Raw genomic sequence first — 16,427 nt, 5'->3', positions numbered from 1 at the left:
CCTTATAAAACTGAACCGGTAGTGAACCGGTTCATAGCCGATAACTAATTTTTATCCGAAAATCAATACTTTTAAAACAATTTAGGAAGATCTTTTGAATGATATATGAATCGGTTCAAATCGGTTGAGAACCGGTAAATGGTAAATGGTGCGAAAGTACTTCCGAGGTATATAGAATATAAGCCACGAGTTCGAGCATTTCGCAAAGCCTGGCACGCTTTGCCACCCCTTTATACCTGTATATTCCAATGAAAAGCCATCGCAGATGGTGTTTGTTTGCTAAATATCCAATATAAATTATGCATGTATAAAGGGAAATAAGCAGAATATCAGTATTTTTTGAACAAGAACAAGAAAAAATGTTTTCCAAAAATCGTCAAAAAACAGATCACAAAAATTGTGCCAGAATTGAATAAAAATGAATACAGTAGAGTCTCGCTATAGGCCATCGCTCTATAGTCTACAATTTATCGACCGTTGATTTCAAAACATTGATTTTAAGTTAGGTTATGTTTTTTAGTATGCGACATGCATAATTATTTTAATATTTTTGGCAAACTTTATTAAGTAGTTGTGATAATTGTGATCCACAATGAAGAGAGCAAGGACAAGTACCACAATCACAAAGAAAGTGGAAGCCGTCGAGCAATTTCAATACTAAAAATCGTTGATAATTTTAAAAAATTACATGGACTATAGTGCGACCCAAGTGTCAAATTTGAAACCAAATATGGACTATAGCGAGACTCTACTGTAGCTATTTGAAAAGTAAGGGAATCTAAATTAGATATTCATATCCTTAATTGAATTTACTGCGTAAAATCCCACAATCAACCGAAAACAATCATAAATCACAATTTTGCATTGGTCTAATAATAATTGAAAAGACCCTTCCTATAACTGACTGTATTGTTTTAGCGGTTAGTGTATGTGGTAATAATCCGAACAGCTTCCTTTTCCATGTGTCATGAATGTTGGATTTGTCGAAAGAATTTTACAACTTTCTTTTTTTATCATTTTATATTTTATTTTTCTTTCATATATCAACTTTTTCAATAAAATCTCACAGTTTGAATCACAAAATTAAATTCATTACGTTTAATTCAATTACATGGTGCTTCCTAGTGGCTTTTCTTTCTGAATCATTATACAAAGTTATACATATATTATCTTTTATAAAGAAATTCCGAGATAAGACATCTCTCGGGGTCTTTTGAGCGGAAGTACTGAAGAAAGATATTTTCTTCAGTTGATGAGATATTTGGGGACTGTTGTACACTGAGCTATGTACATGATATTCCTTGAGGCCGGCATAGTTGATGGGCCGGGAAAACACCGAGTTTTGTGTGTTGGTGGTTCCTAATGAATGATTTATTAAATACGCGTTTCGTCTTTGTCTGATGAGATGGTGTCCCTGTCGCAATTCCTGTGACTTCCGTTTGATGTGGAGATGAGCGGTTGACCCGATGGTGTGGCTCTTTCGACTCCATCGGCAATTCCTCCGCCCTCCACTGAATCACTCTTTTGTGCTTTAGAGGTCGATGTTGCGTAACACTTTGGTCGACCATTGATACTGTTTCCAATAACCACAACCACATCGGACTTTTGGCTCAGCTCAGAGGCGTTCTTCTCCTCCTGCGGAAATGGACCAGAAAACAATACCACTCATCAGAAGTGTGATAACGAAATGCTTTCCTAACATTAACTCTGAACTTTCCCTAACTTTTCGATGGTAACAATTCCGCATAACTTGATCAATTTGCAAACCCTTAACACATACTTTTCCCTCACAGTAATTTGTCCAAAAGAGTGCTCAAGTGAATAATGAGAATAAGGTGCTAGATAAATTCCTGTATTGAACAGTCCTAATCACATTGAGACTATCACGTGCAAATTATCTCAATAAAGTCGCTTCCTTAAGTATTTTTCTTAACGAAATTGAAAGCAATTTGAGCAGCAAGTTTTTGCAACACAACCACCCAAAAAATAAGGATACTTTTACTTTGCGAATTTAATTTTGGGCTGGAAGGGGACAACGTATCAAAAAACTTTTACAATTTAATCCCCTCTATAACTTCCCAAAGTGGAATGCTGCAGATTTTTAGCTGGTTACGTATATATACATGTAGTGTTTATTGATGAAATAATTGGTTGTGAAAAGGGGAATGGATATTTCGGGAATTTTCCGCTTCATGTGTGGAAAATTAATTTTATTTTTTTCACATACTTGCGCGCTTCCAATGAAAAAAAAACGCCTCGAGCTGCTTTTTATTAATTGTTTTTCTCATAACATTTTGTACGCTAATAATAATTTATTGGATTACAACACAAAGTTAGTACGGATAAAATATGGAGAGAAAACTTTTACTCATCAGTATATGGTAAAAACTGAATGAACAGTAAAACGAAATTCTAAATCTAAATGAAAAAAAATGATCAAAATCGTCAGGGCCAATTTTTTGCAAAATTAGAAAGACCTCATTTTTTGCCTATTTTTGGGGGATAGGAAAAGCATTAAAGGGGAGGGGGAAAAACTAAAGACGTTGAGTTCGAGATAAGGTCATTTGAGGAGGGGTCATCGCATACTGGAAGTCGATATCTCTTACCGTTTAAATTTTATATGGGTCAAAAGACTGAAAAAGTGCGAAAAACAGTATTTCCAAAATAAATCTATTACCGTTACTTTCCAGATTCATCACCGATTATGACCGATGCAGTCGGGTTCAGAATTAAAATATCTTTCAAAAATGTCCAAATTTATCCAAATCCGTTGAAAATTAAGCCTTCCAGCACCTTCCAGGGTGGTTGACCTTTGACCTTAAATAATTCAAGATGGCGAATTTTCCGGTGATAGGTGTCTAAGGACGAAATGTTCAGCTGGACTACTTCCAAAACATATCGAAAAATGAAGGAAATCGTCAGGGGCAATTTTTTGCTAAATTAGAAAAACCTCATTTTTTTGCTTATTTTTGGGGGATAGGGAACGCATGAAGGGAGAGGGGATAAAAACAAAGAGATTACTTTCGAGATAATGTCATTTGAGGAGGGGTCACCGAAGACCGGAAGTTGATATCTCTTACCGTTTGAATTTTATATGGGTCAAAATACATTAAGAGAATAAATACGGTGTAATATTATAATTTTTGTTAATCCTTTGAGGACGATTGGAACACCTAGTGTCCCAAGAAATTAGAAAATATGATTTTTTCTGACCCTCAATTTTTGACCCACTCGTCTTTAATGGCTTAAAGGGGTAGGGAAATAATGGGAGAGGGTGAAGTAAAAAGAAAACAATAATTTCTAATATAATGTCAATTCAAAGCAAGTCATCGAATTGGCCTCCAGATCCAAAATAATAGTTAAATTAAAAGAATATAAAATGAATCAATTTATCGATACCGATCAAAACAGGTGTGCGGTGCAGTCAGATTGGATATTTCAATGCCTTTCAAAAAAAATCCAAATTTAAGCAATCCGTTGAAAATTGAGCTGTCTAGACCGATTCAGCTTTGACAAAATTGGACATTTGAAGGCGTAGGGGTTGGTCTCGATTTAAGAACTCGCTAGAAGACCGGAAATCAATATCTTTTATTTTTTTAAGCTGCAGAATGGTCTCGAGTTGAAAAAAGCTTTTTATCTATACTACTCTCTGAGTTCAAGCAGTGAAAACAATAAAAATTACAATAATCGTAACATTATTTTGACCCTAAATTTAGATCCACTTTGATTGTACCTATTATACTCTGACTGTTCAGACGTATAAAATTTTAGTCATTCTGCGATCATAAAAACGTTTAAACAACGTCTTTACAGCCTAATGTCGTGCCTCCAGTCAGGCGGTGCTTCTTGGGAAATCTTGATTTAAATATACAGAGAAAACTTATGTTTATTCCCTGCAATGGCATTTCACTTGCTATATTTTGCAGCTGCGTTTTTTAATCATTAAAGAAATCGTTATTTTACTAGGGGGAAGTGGGGCACCTTTGAAATTGGGATTTTTCTCCTATGTTTATGTGGAACTGAGCAATATTATAAAATAATTTAGGTTCTCAATCTGTTTGTGCAGGTAAATTACATAGCCATAAGGCTCAATTTCAATTTTAGGTGAGATTCTTAACAATCTCACCTACTACTATCATCCTACCAAAATTTCATATTCTCCAATCGGGCCCAAACTTTGCTAAAATGTGTTTCGCCATTTCCTGATCACGAATATATGGGTGGTTGACAAACTAAGAAAGATATCACTTGCGGTTTTCGGCAAAGGTTATCGGATAAAAATTGCAACTTGGTGAACTGACTCAATAGTTCCGCATTATGACATCGATCGGGCTCATATTTTAGTATGTTGTAGCTGGGCCATAGAGCTTTCGATCAGTACCAAACTTAAGGTGTCCTGAGTCCTGACCCCCCTGACTGACCCGAGCTATAAGGGTCCAAAAAAATTTCTTAAACTGGCCATAACTCCGGTTCTAATTGTCAGAATTTAAAAAGTGAGAGCGTTTTCGAAATCTCTCATGAAATGCCACTTTCCTATTGACATCGGAAGTTTATAAAACCACCACTAGAGGCGCTATTATTAAAAACAAAAATTTTGAATTTTCTAAGCTAAATAACTCAAAAACTTCATTGTGTATCGTGCTCAAATTTTAGTATGTTGTAGCCACAGATTATACTTATCAAACAAAAAAATACTTAAGTCGATCGATAACCCCTGACCCGAGCTATAAGGGGTCAAAGTTCTAACATTGACCGGCCTATATCTCCGGTTCTAATTAACATTTTGACCTAAATTTTGGTGTTTTGGTTTCATCTCGATGAACCCTTTCAAATGAAAGTTCAAAAAGTCACCACAGGTTGCGCTGCGAAAGCGCCAAAATTCAAACTCATTTTTCTCAAAAACGGCATTGTGCAAGTTAATCAAATTTTAGAGTGTGTAGTCTGGGTTATTAGGTTTTCAAAAGGTGGCGTGGGTTCGCTGGGGTTATAATAGAACCGGAGATATGAGGGGTCAAAGTTTGATGAGTGAGGGTTCATACGAAAGATCTCACAAAATGCTTTCTAGAACATTTTGAACTTCGTGAGACGAACGCCAGAGACGTCACAGTTGAAAAACCAATTTCAATATCACATAACCTCAATTATCTCGACTGTCGCTGACCCGATTTTGATGATTACTGTGACATAATTGTAGAGAACATTTGTCTCTATATTTCGTCCATATATGATTTTCTGCTCAGACTACGCTATCTCCCCGATTTTGCCGTTTTAATGTGAAAAAAAAATCATTTTTCCATAATAACGCTTTGAAACCACTCAGATGCCAATTTGACTACTTCTACTCGACCAAAACACTTAAAATAGGGTTTTAAATGAAAAGTCTCACAAAATACAACAATTCTTTGATATAGTTGAAGTTCATCAAATGAACACTTGGGGCGCTCTGGGTGAAAAAACGAGTTCACAAAGAAGCTTGATTATCTCGGCTTCTGAGTACTCGATGAGATCATCTATGAGTATTATGGCCAAATTATAAAGAACATTCTGGTCTACATTTCACCCGTATATCACTTTTCGGTCAGTCCATCTAAATCCTTGATATTTTGGTTTAAATACAAAATTTGTATAATTCCACGAATTTGATTCAAGATAACTGAATGGCGTCCCCCAACTTCAGCTCTAAATCGAATTTGCATGCATTCTGAGTTAGCTCACGTTAAGAATCTCACCCACATAAGCCGGTTAGAATTATCTGTCCCTTATTTAAAAATATAGTAGACTGTCGCTAATTCGGCTCTTTTAAGATCGGGCTACTTTTTAATTCGGGCGGCAGTTAAATTCAAAAAACGTTTGTTGACATTTTTCAAGTTTGATTATAATTATCGAATGAAGCAAATATCCTTATATTGCCATGGTTTGTTTTAGTTTTGATGTGATCTAGCTTATAAGGTCTTCATGAAATTTACAATAAATATGAGTATGTGAAATTAATTTGAGTATGCAGATAAACAAAAAATCGTTACATTTCAAACAGTTTGATGCCCGAATTTCATCTCTAAATCGGGTGACATTTCGGTCCCAAATGCCCGAATTTGAGAGAGTATACTGTAGGTGTAAAATCCCAATTACAAAGGTGCCCCACTTTCAAAAGTGCCCCACTTCCCCCTACGTGTGACCCTCGACCCGACTCGACTCTCACAATTGTGAGTTCGACAATTGCCCGGTGCAAATGATTGAAGCATCTGAATGGACATTGTGTGCCGAAAAATACATTTTAAAACTGTACAAAATGGTAGAAATAGCCCAGTACATCAAAATAAAAATATAAATAAAATTTACTATGCAAAATTTTATTTCAAAATAAAATATTTTAGACATCGCTGATATTAATTTATTTTGACCTATATTTGGAGAAAATCATACTCAATGAATTAAATTATTGCAATGCAATTTATACTGAAATTTGATGTAAATCATTATAAATCTTCTAAAGGGTAATTAATTGGATTATTTTAGTAACAAATTAAATTTATCTATATAGCTTTTTATCAGTCAATTAAAGTAATTGTATAACTCTGTTATTGTATTTAAAGTTCAAAAAGGTTTCTTTCAGCAAAATGGGAAAGTCTTTTGTGAAGATCACTGTGTCACTTTCCCTTTTGTATTTCCTGGAGGGATTTCAGTGGTATTTGATAGAGGAAATTTATAGGTGTTTAAGGAGATACATTAGGAAATTGTAGAAAGACATTTGATATGGGTATTCAAATCGACGCAAATTGATTCTATCCGGACGATGTTCTCTTTTTTTGAATGGTTGATTACCATAGTGTTGTGACCGTTGTGACATAGAGAAATAGACCCAAATGGGACGAATCTTGAAAAAGAGAATGAAAAAATACGATTTTTCTGTGAAAACATTTTTCGTCCACAGACGCTCCAGATACGTGACTGTTTTGGATGTTTATTTTCTAACACTTTTTCTCGACAGGAGACCACCGAAAACGAAGGCTTTGGGGGATGAATGAGAAAGCGCCTCCAAATGGGGTGTGAGTGAGGAATCGTAAATTGGTATTAAAGGGGTTTAGTTTACATAGAGACTGAGATATTCAATACATTTGGGATTGGAATGAAAAAAATATAGGAAAAGACGATGAATTTGACTGTATAGAAATTGGTGTTAAATAATTGAAAATAGACTACGTATTGAAGGCTTTCTTTCTTACTGAATATTCAGCAATTCTTTTGCAATTTACTTTCCATTTGAATTCACACCTTGTGCTTTTCGCACGAGAGCAATTTTAAGATATTAGACTACCGGGATCACCGTATAATCACTGAATCATGAATGAAAAGGTATTCTCTGGTGTCTAATGTGATGAGATTTTGATGGCAAGGCAGAGGCCTCATTTAGCATGTGAAAAATATCCCTTTTATTGTAAGCGATTTAAGAAGACATAATGCTGAAAAAAATGTGTGTTATTCAATTCGGATTTACCGACATTTTATTTTATGTAGAGAGTTTAAATTTATTGAATTAACATTCAATAATTAATTTATTTAAATTAGAATGTGGCATTTAAATTGAGATTTCTTCCAGAACACCAAAAATACTTTGGATCTTGGTTAAATTGTCCCCAAACTTGAGATATCCAAAAGTTTGAATTTTAAGTAATACTAGTAGAAGGGTAACATACCATGTGTACCCCATTGTGTTGGCAAAAGTTTTTAGTTTATCTCAACAAACTTTTACTCCAAATTGGATTTCTAACAATTTCCTACTCATAAATGTTTTGGAATAGTAAAATGAATTATTTACTGAATAGTTTCCGGAATATGTATGATGACGTGATAAATTAATTATTATAAATACTTAAATTTTTCGAAGGAAAATTTATGACTTCTTTATAATCCTGTAAAGGACAATGGGCAAAAGTGGTCTATGGTACATCCACCAATAAGACCTATGTCATTGAATATTGGTATATAGGTAACAACTTTAGTACCGGGACCAAATTTCTAAGCCATGGGGGGGGGGAAGCTATGAAATCACTGCATAGTCTCGAAATGGACATAAAAGCATCTTCTTATAAATGCGGGGGAAAACATTAAAACATGAGGGCTCAAGGTCCAAACTTTTACCCTTATATCTCAGAGATTTATCAACCGAATTTATTCAATGAATAAACTCAATCGAAAAGTCTCGAAAAACCTTACAAAATGACAAGAGAGAGGTTTGCAAGTCGACCGAAAGGGGCAACTTCAGGTCATTAAAGTTTTCAAATAATAAGAAAAATGTTATAAGCTTCGAAACTATTCAACCAATCTCAATGATATTATAATATGTGTGTATGTTCTCTGAGAACTTACAACTTTTTCAAAGTTAGAAGTTTTGTGATACTAAACGTCCCCGCTAGAAGCATTAAAAAAATCATTAAAGTTTTAGAGGAATTTTAAGTAAATAAAATATCGGATGCAAAATATTCCAAACTTTGGAAATACACTCGTAAGCTTGCTATTAAGCCCCTACATATAGGTTCCGCTTTTATTGTTTCGACGAAGCGAAATAATCAATTGTCCAAATTATGGAAAAAATCCTATCACGAGGTTTCCTCAAATATTATTTTATACGTTAACCGGAGTACAATTATTTTATACTGAACCATCTAAGGGTTCAGTATAAAAGGTAGAAGTGTATCTATAAGGGGGGTAAACCTAAGGGTTTTATATAATATAAATTTCGTTCTCCTTGGGGTTTCCACCAATAAAAATAATATGTCCATTTATTCATTTTTAGGTTTTTCAAAAATAAGTTACTGGAAATTAGTCATATAACTCCCAAAAAAGCATGATATAAAATTAGGCAGAGTTTATTTCGGGGTTTTCAAGAATTCTTTCCTACAAAATAGTGATAAAAATCTCAGCTAAAACTGAAATTAACAAGAAACTATCTGGGATTTTTAACTAATTTTAGATTATCTTATGAAATAAATATATTTCATAAAACCTTTCAATTCCGATATAGAAAATGTATTGCTCGATAACATTTACAAGTTTTCAACTTAGAAATTCAGTTGTTAGTAACATTCCTCTTCATTTTCTCTAGTTAATAATGTAATTTTCTCAATATGTAAAATTGGTATTATGAAAAGTCATAAGGAAGTAATAGAAATGAATATAAATCCTTATCATATTCTAGAGCGAATAAGGATTTGTTGGAAAATCTACACATAAATGTATATATTTTGATTTCTTTTAGAAAAAACACAATCCTACTTTTACTGGTTAAAGGATGACCCAGCACCAGGCTCTTAGAAAAGCTATTTGAAAACAAATGGGCTATCGTTTTCAAGATTATTTATAGCATAGTAGTTTACAAACGAGGAAATTTAATCCGTATATAGTGTTTGTATCAGATCCTCACATTTCTTGTAAACAAAATCAAGTTCTATACGTTGTATCCCTCCTACATATAAATATTTTTAATCTAATTTGAAATAGATAAATGCGAAATTATAATTGCATTTTAAGTCCTTTAAGCTTCTATATATATAATATTTCATGTGAAATTTTGACATTCACAAGAAACACCGGATGTTATTTACAATTAAATTGCATTATTTTCAGTTTTACTACTTTTAATGTTATTTAAAGAAATAAATTGCACACAACCCTATTACTGTACATCAAGTAATCCACTCATTATATCCGCTAAATCAAAATTGTGAAATATTTTTGTATACCATCTTGAGGCAATAAAGAAATGCCTTCATTATTTCATATTTTGGTCTCTTAAAGAATTTCCCCCCCATCTTTTGTTATTATTGTTAGCATCCATGAAGTTAAAGACCCGTTTCATTTCATTCATATCATGAACTGACCAGAGGGGCAATTTAATTTTTATTTCTCTCAATAAACGTCCATCTTGTAGGGTATAACCATTTTCATATCTTAAGGGTACTTTAAGAATGTTGAAAGACGAATTTTCAAGTTCCTCGGAAAGAAAAGAATGGCCAGAAGGAAGATTTTTTTTCTCTCTAAGAAATATATATGTTTTTTTTGTGTGTTTCTACGGAAATTAGAAAGGTTTCCTATCTTACCAATATATTTCACTGTTACTTCCTTTACCGTGTTCTTTGTAGAAAGTTAAATTGCAGGTGGGGAACAAAAGTGTGGACGATATATTGTTCCACCATATATTTTACCCATTTTACCAATTTGTTCACAACTAATTTTCTCACTGTCGACATTTGTGGGTAGTTCTCTCCGTTTTTACTCAACTTTTAACCACTTAACTTTCCCATATTCGAAAAGGATCACACACCTATTCTGACTGTGGAGAACATAGATACGGAGAATTTGAATTACAGACGGATGATGTTGCACAAAGAACATACTTCTATTATTTAATGAAATTTAACGTTAGAATTGATTCGCCTTTGTAAAGCTAGAACAGTCGTGTTGGAGCCTTTTAATCACGAATGCATTTAAAATATCTTTGCGTGGTAGAGAGATAGAAGTATAATTTAGTCACAGAGGTTTTTTTATGCTTTTGATGGTGATACAAGAGATGATACCTCCTGAAACGGAACTAGGTAATACTTGGTATATTGGATCTAAGAAATAAATTTCTTTGATAGGTGTATATTTCAATTTTTCACCGGTAATATTATGGAATCATTTGAATTTATTGTATCATTTCAACCCACAAACGCGTTTTTTTTTACAATATTACACCCACAATTTAAGAGTTTCCTTCCACAAAAAGTCATTTATATATTTTTTTACTCACAAAGCTTTCTCCTAAATTCTCCACATAGCTTATTTTGTTGAAAAATAGAATACGGTTCTTGGCCATTTCTCACAAATAAAACGATCAACATTCCTTGCCTATGGGCAAACAAAAGGTTCAAAATATGTTACTAAAATTTTCCCAACTTAAGAGACACTTTATCAAGAAATTTATTAGTTTGGGATTAGAAGTTTCATCCCATCAACAGAAACGTGATTGTAAGATAAAAGTATGTGGTGGCTGAGACCCCCAAAGACAATCCTTGATTTTCATGGTGTTGCACATACTTTTGAGCTTAAGGAGATTCACATGGAGTTTCCAGTCAGTGATTTATTCGTGGGTGAAATGAAAGACTCTTGGAATTGGATTTTAGTATTCAATTCACAATTTTATACATCACGTTCATTTATCACTCGTACTATGGGGGGATGCATAGCCCAAGAAAATAGCCAACATTTAACATGAGAAGAATGCGAAGAGGTGCAAAGATTTTCTTGGATCAGATAATATCAAACAGATCACTCTATTTCAAAGGGTTCTTTTTCAGTTATTTTTAAAAACAATTTAGCTTGAAATTGAATTTCTGAGATTTGGCTAGATAGATAGGGTTTTAGTATCATGATTTATTGAAAGTCAATAACTTTTTCCTTATCTCGTTTTTTAAGTAAAATAAAATTATAAGGATGCTGTTAGAACTCATCAATTAGAAGAGGAAAGCCCAATAATGCGATTTTAATGTAAAATCAGAAGAAAAATTAAAATGTCTTTCATTTTACTGCTCGAACTCAAAGAGAGAGCGGTATTTCCGCTGTTTTCCAGCCACCGCTCTAGAGCTTAAACGGTAAGAGATATCAATCAACTACCGGTCTTCGTCCGTTGGCCCTCAATAAAAAAAAGAATATCTTCAGGGGTCCCGGTCAAAATCCCGAAAGCCAAAATCCCGAAAGCCAAAATCCCGAACGCCAAAATCCCGGAAGCCAAAATCCCGAATTCTTAAAAATATCATAGCTATTCTCACGATTGCAACCGCGCTTGCTGAAGGCAAAGGCAAATTTTCTGTGTCTTGGGAAATTATTCTACATATTATCCTCCATATAATTTCATCCCTTTCAGGATTTTGAACATTCGGGATTTTGGCTTTCGGTTTTGCTTTCGGGATTTTGGCCCTTTCGGGATTTTGGCGTTCGGGATTTTGGCTGCCTCCGGCCTTCAAACGTTTTTTTTTCCAACCACCTTTAAGTTCTCTAAAACCATGTTTCTTGGTTTAATTCGAAATCGGCTCTATAGATTTCTTTTATTTACGGATATGTTTTAGAGGGTAGGCTAAGCGAACATTTTGTCCATGTTGTCCATACACCAGTGACCGGAAAAATCGGCATTTTGAATTATTGATGGTCAAAGATCAATCACTTTGGTCGGATCATTTTTAACCAATTTGGTTAAATTTTGAATTTTTTAGAAAGGTATTGGAATTTCGAATCCGGCTGCATCGATCTTCATCGGTAATGAATTGGGAAAGCACAATTTCTATAATTTATAAATCAAATTTAATCAGTAGTATACTACACCGAGAAAAATTTGTATGGTATTTTCTACAAATCGTGTCTTTAAATTCTACTGTCTCAAAAGATAGTAGAAAATACCATCCTCCATAGAAACTTTCCTTTAGAATCTACCATCTTGACATTTTAAATTTTACTATTCTATGGATAGTAAATTCTAATAGCCGGATGGTAAAATCTACTATCCTCCTTTAGATTTTACCTTGACCTCTCTTAGATTCTAATATCCGGGTAGTAAATTTTACTGGCCGCATATTAGATATTAGAATTTAACTGGAAGACAGTAAATTTTAACGGAGGATAGTAATTTGGATTGAAATAACTATCCAAGCCAGTAAAATTCGCCATCCTGCTATTAGAATGTCATTTTGGAATATCGTGTGTGCCGATGCAACGGTTCCCGATATGCTTTGAATACATTATAGCAATTCGTGGCGCAGCTGGAAGATGCTGGACTGTCATCACAAAGGTCGCGTGTTCAAATCTCGGCGTAGTCATCAATGTTGGAAAAAGATTTTCACGCATCAAAATGGCTTGAAATACAGAGATTGTCATCCAAGAAGGGCCCCAAGCTCTCAAATAATGGCTAAAAATTAATGGAAATATGGAAAAATAAATTTTTCCGACATTTTTCGTTCTAATATCCGGCTAGTAAAATTTACTATCCTGCCAGTAAAATTTACCATCCGGCTAGTAAAATCTAATATCCGGGATATTAGAATTTACCATCCGGTTATTAGAATTTACTATCCATGCAATAGATTCTACAATTTTTGACAGTCCGATTTAATATCGCGTTTGCTGGGTGACTTTTTTACTATCCGGCCATTAGAATTTTGTATGGAGGATGGTAAATTTTACCATCCACATTTTTCTCGGTGTAGTATACACCCAAAACCATGCGAAAAGATATTTCATGTAAAGCTCTTTCTCGTGATTTCGAGCCCTCCGCAAAGTTGGGACGCTTTCCCATCTCTTTTCCATTTATGTTTTTTTTAGTGAAATACTGTTAAATCCGATTAAAGAATCCGTAAGGGTTGAAGCAGTTAAGATAATCACGTGGATAAGTACCTTGGATACTAGAGGTTGTTCCAGAACTCTTTGTGTCCTTAACTGTATTCCCTACGACAAAAATCCAATATTAGGGGAGGCTGGGGCAAAAAGTCACAAATTGAAAATTTGAAAATTCAATATCTTCCAAGATAAAAGAGATAGCGGCTTAAAATTTTTTCCATAGATGGCCTTCATAGACCTTCTTCAAAGTCGTAAGTTTCTTAGAATTCGAACAAGGATTTCAGAAAATAAAAAAATATTGAAACTTTTAGTCCTATTTTTAAAATGTTCCTTACAGCAGATATCAATTTTGACCTATTTATTTTCCAAAATTGATGCACTGGTAAATATTTCCTAAATGATTTGGACTCTTTGAATACGAAACCACTATCTATTTTAGAATTATATAAAGATTCTTTTCTCCAGAAATCCTTTTATTAAAAATGACCACTTGGGGTAAAAAGTAACAAAAGGTATGGAGCAAAAAGTAACAAAGACCGAAGCTATTTCTGATGTCTCACGGCGAGATGAAACGTCATTTCCATGTTTCGCCGCTTTTTGGTTGCATTGGTCAAACGATTAGCAGTCTCTTGTGTGTTTTTTCTAAAATAGCTTGAAAAGCACTTTTCTCGTTCAGATAGAGAAAACGGTGTTTTAAAAAGGTGTAGAGGAATAAATTTTCAATTGTGTCGGTCAGTCGAATGGTGAACATCACGGATCAATTTGTGATCAAAGTTCAAGTGCAGTGTAACAACTCCCACCTGTACGTGATTTTCCCTGCCATATTCGATACCTGATGAAGAGGACATCCATCCTCGAAACGTCGTAGAGAATAAAATTGTGAAAATCAAGAAAGGTTCAGTGTCTCCGTCTATTTCCTGCCCGTAATAAAGTAAATCAAAATATGATAATATCCCATACCTGGTACTATTTGTCCCAGCATTTTTGAGAATGGTCACAAAATTACCTTTTAGAATACAGCTCGACAAATGTATTTCCTTACACAATAGACGAAAATGACTTTCACAAAGTTGTAGAGGAGTAAATTTCCTTATAAAACTGCACTAATTAGAAATTTCTGGGGCACTAGGGTAGCTTGTAAAAAAATAAAATATCAGTTTTGTAACTTTTTGCCCCAGTCTCCCCTAAATATCTCTCATTACTAAACCTTTCTACGGCAATCCTCCCGAAGGGGTAAGTCACAGGCTAATACTAGAAACGCTTTTAGGAGAAATCGGTGCCGTTTCAAAAGACATCTATTATGTTAATGCAAATACCAGCGTGGCTTCAATCGTTGGAAAGAAACTAGTGCTATCAATATATAGATGTTTGGATGCCTTTGAGAAAGAAGCTTTCACACATTGAATTTCAATTTTCAATAATTAATATTAATAATATCAAGTTAATTTTTTTACTAGGGACGTATAGTAATTTGATAATTTACCAAAATGTCGTGCATATTGTATAAGGAGGCTTAATTTTGTTAATAACAGAAATATTATTGGAAAATCATAATAAATATTTATTAGAGACTTTACGAATGTAGGGCAAATAAATTTTCGACATTGTTAGCAAATATAATATCTTAATGAGTGGTGTTTTTTGTCCAGCTTTCATGTTTTTTTTATGATTAACAAATGCTACTGATTTTGTGCTTTATCGAAATTTCTCATTGATAAAAATATTGAAAATTTATCTCAAGACGGGTGGATATGATAGCTGCCTGTACTGTATGTCAGCATTCAAGCACGATTAACTCATATTGAACATCAAATTACATGGAAATTAGCAGAGGACTGTTTTTTATTTCTTTTAGATTTTTTCTTGATAGTCTCTCAAAGTACATAAAACGTCTGGTTTCTAAAACAAGAAACAATTTCCTATAGGACGGATATTTGACGGGAAATAACATCCAAAGGACTTTGAGAGGAGAAAGATAAACATTTTCTCTAAATGAATAGGGGAATCATGTCATAGGACAACTGAGTCTGCATTGCAAGTGACTTGATTTCTCACAAAAGAGATTAACTTTTAAAATAGCTTAGGATGCCTATTTGAGTCAAAAGTATGAGAATCTACAACTGAAATAATTTTATCGTAGAGAATATTGCTATAAATTTCTTCAGAACTTATTAGGACTCTTCTTTAGTGGTAAATCACAGTTCATTTAGGTGTCCACACAATTGAGTCAATTGTATATAAGCAATTAAATATCTCACCTTAATTGCTTCACCTACATCCAGTCTCTCCTTCCATTTGACACTGCTAGCAAATCTCTTTCTTGATTCCTTGTACCGTGAGTATCTCTTGGAGGGCATTAGAGACCTCACACGGATCTGAAAGCGCGAACAAACAATAAGTTATTCAAGGCAGTTTTATCGTCTTGGCAGAATTTTCTTCTACTGCATCTGGGAGGATTTGTGGGGTTACATTGAGCGAGAGTAATTGTGGGTGAGGGATTTTTCTTTTGTTCCGCTGGATGTTTTTTAAAATCTCTCTTTTATGCATGGAAATATTAGAAAGATAGCCCAAGACTGTATATACTTTAGTATTGAAATGAAATTATTATACGATGTAGGAGCAATTCATTTACGAAGGCTTTTATGCTTGTCGAGCTGATGGAAAAAATGGAAATTTTAATATTTCTAGAGACGACTATGCTATAAACTGTGTTATCAACAACGACGGTTTACCTTTATTTGGCTATATTGCTTCTGAGAATATAGTTTGTTAGCAAATATTTTCTTTAGGTTTTCTATAATCTTAAAATATGATATTTTCTGAAAGAGATGATTGTGTAAAATACCTGGCTATTGAGAGGATTACGAATACTTTTTGTTTCCTTTTTTTTCTGGACAACTTCGTCCCAGGATGGCATAGAGTAATGATGGGGAACGACCTAGCAAAACCTAATTTTAGTTACCACCCTTGGTGAGAAAATGTAATTAACATTGCGTGAATTGGCACGATTGTGGTGCTTGAAATTGAAACACTTTTCCCCAGGCACTTAATTTTAATGAAAG

General features: G+C 33.9%; 1 protein-coding gene across 9 annotated transcripts in view; it reads right to left on the bottom strand.

Annotated features, from left to right (window-relative positions):
* Window positions 1-1,001: 1,001 nt before the first annotated feature.
* The window catches only part of LOC129808126 (neuropeptides capa receptor), an 86,967-nt gene continuing 71,541 nt past the window's right edge, over window positions 1,002-16,427 (bottom strand). For all 9 annotated transcript variants that reach the window (XM_055857936.1, XM_055857880.1, XM_055857897.1 and 6 more), the window contains exons 11-12: window positions 15,624-15,740; window positions 1,002-1,635 (exon numbers count right to left, since the gene is read on the bottom strand). In XM_055857936.1, coding sequence (XP_055713911.1) covers window positions 1,375-1,635; window positions 15,624-15,740 — 378 coding nt within the window. In that variant the 3' untranslated portion in view covers window positions 1,002-1,374. The remainder of the gene's footprint in view (window positions 1,636-15,623; window positions 15,741-16,427) is intronic.

The sequence above is a fragment of the Phlebotomus papatasi genome, chromosome 1, assembly GCF_024763615.1.
Source record: "Phlebotomus papatasi isolate M1 chromosome 1, Ppap_2.1, whole genome shotgun sequence".
NCBI classification, from domain to species: Eukaryota; Metazoa; Arthropoda; class Insecta; order Diptera; family Psychodidae; genus Phlebotomus; species Phlebotomus papatasi.
Note: the sequence above shows the minus strand (reverse complement) of the source record. Positions and strands in the feature narration are given on the sequence as shown.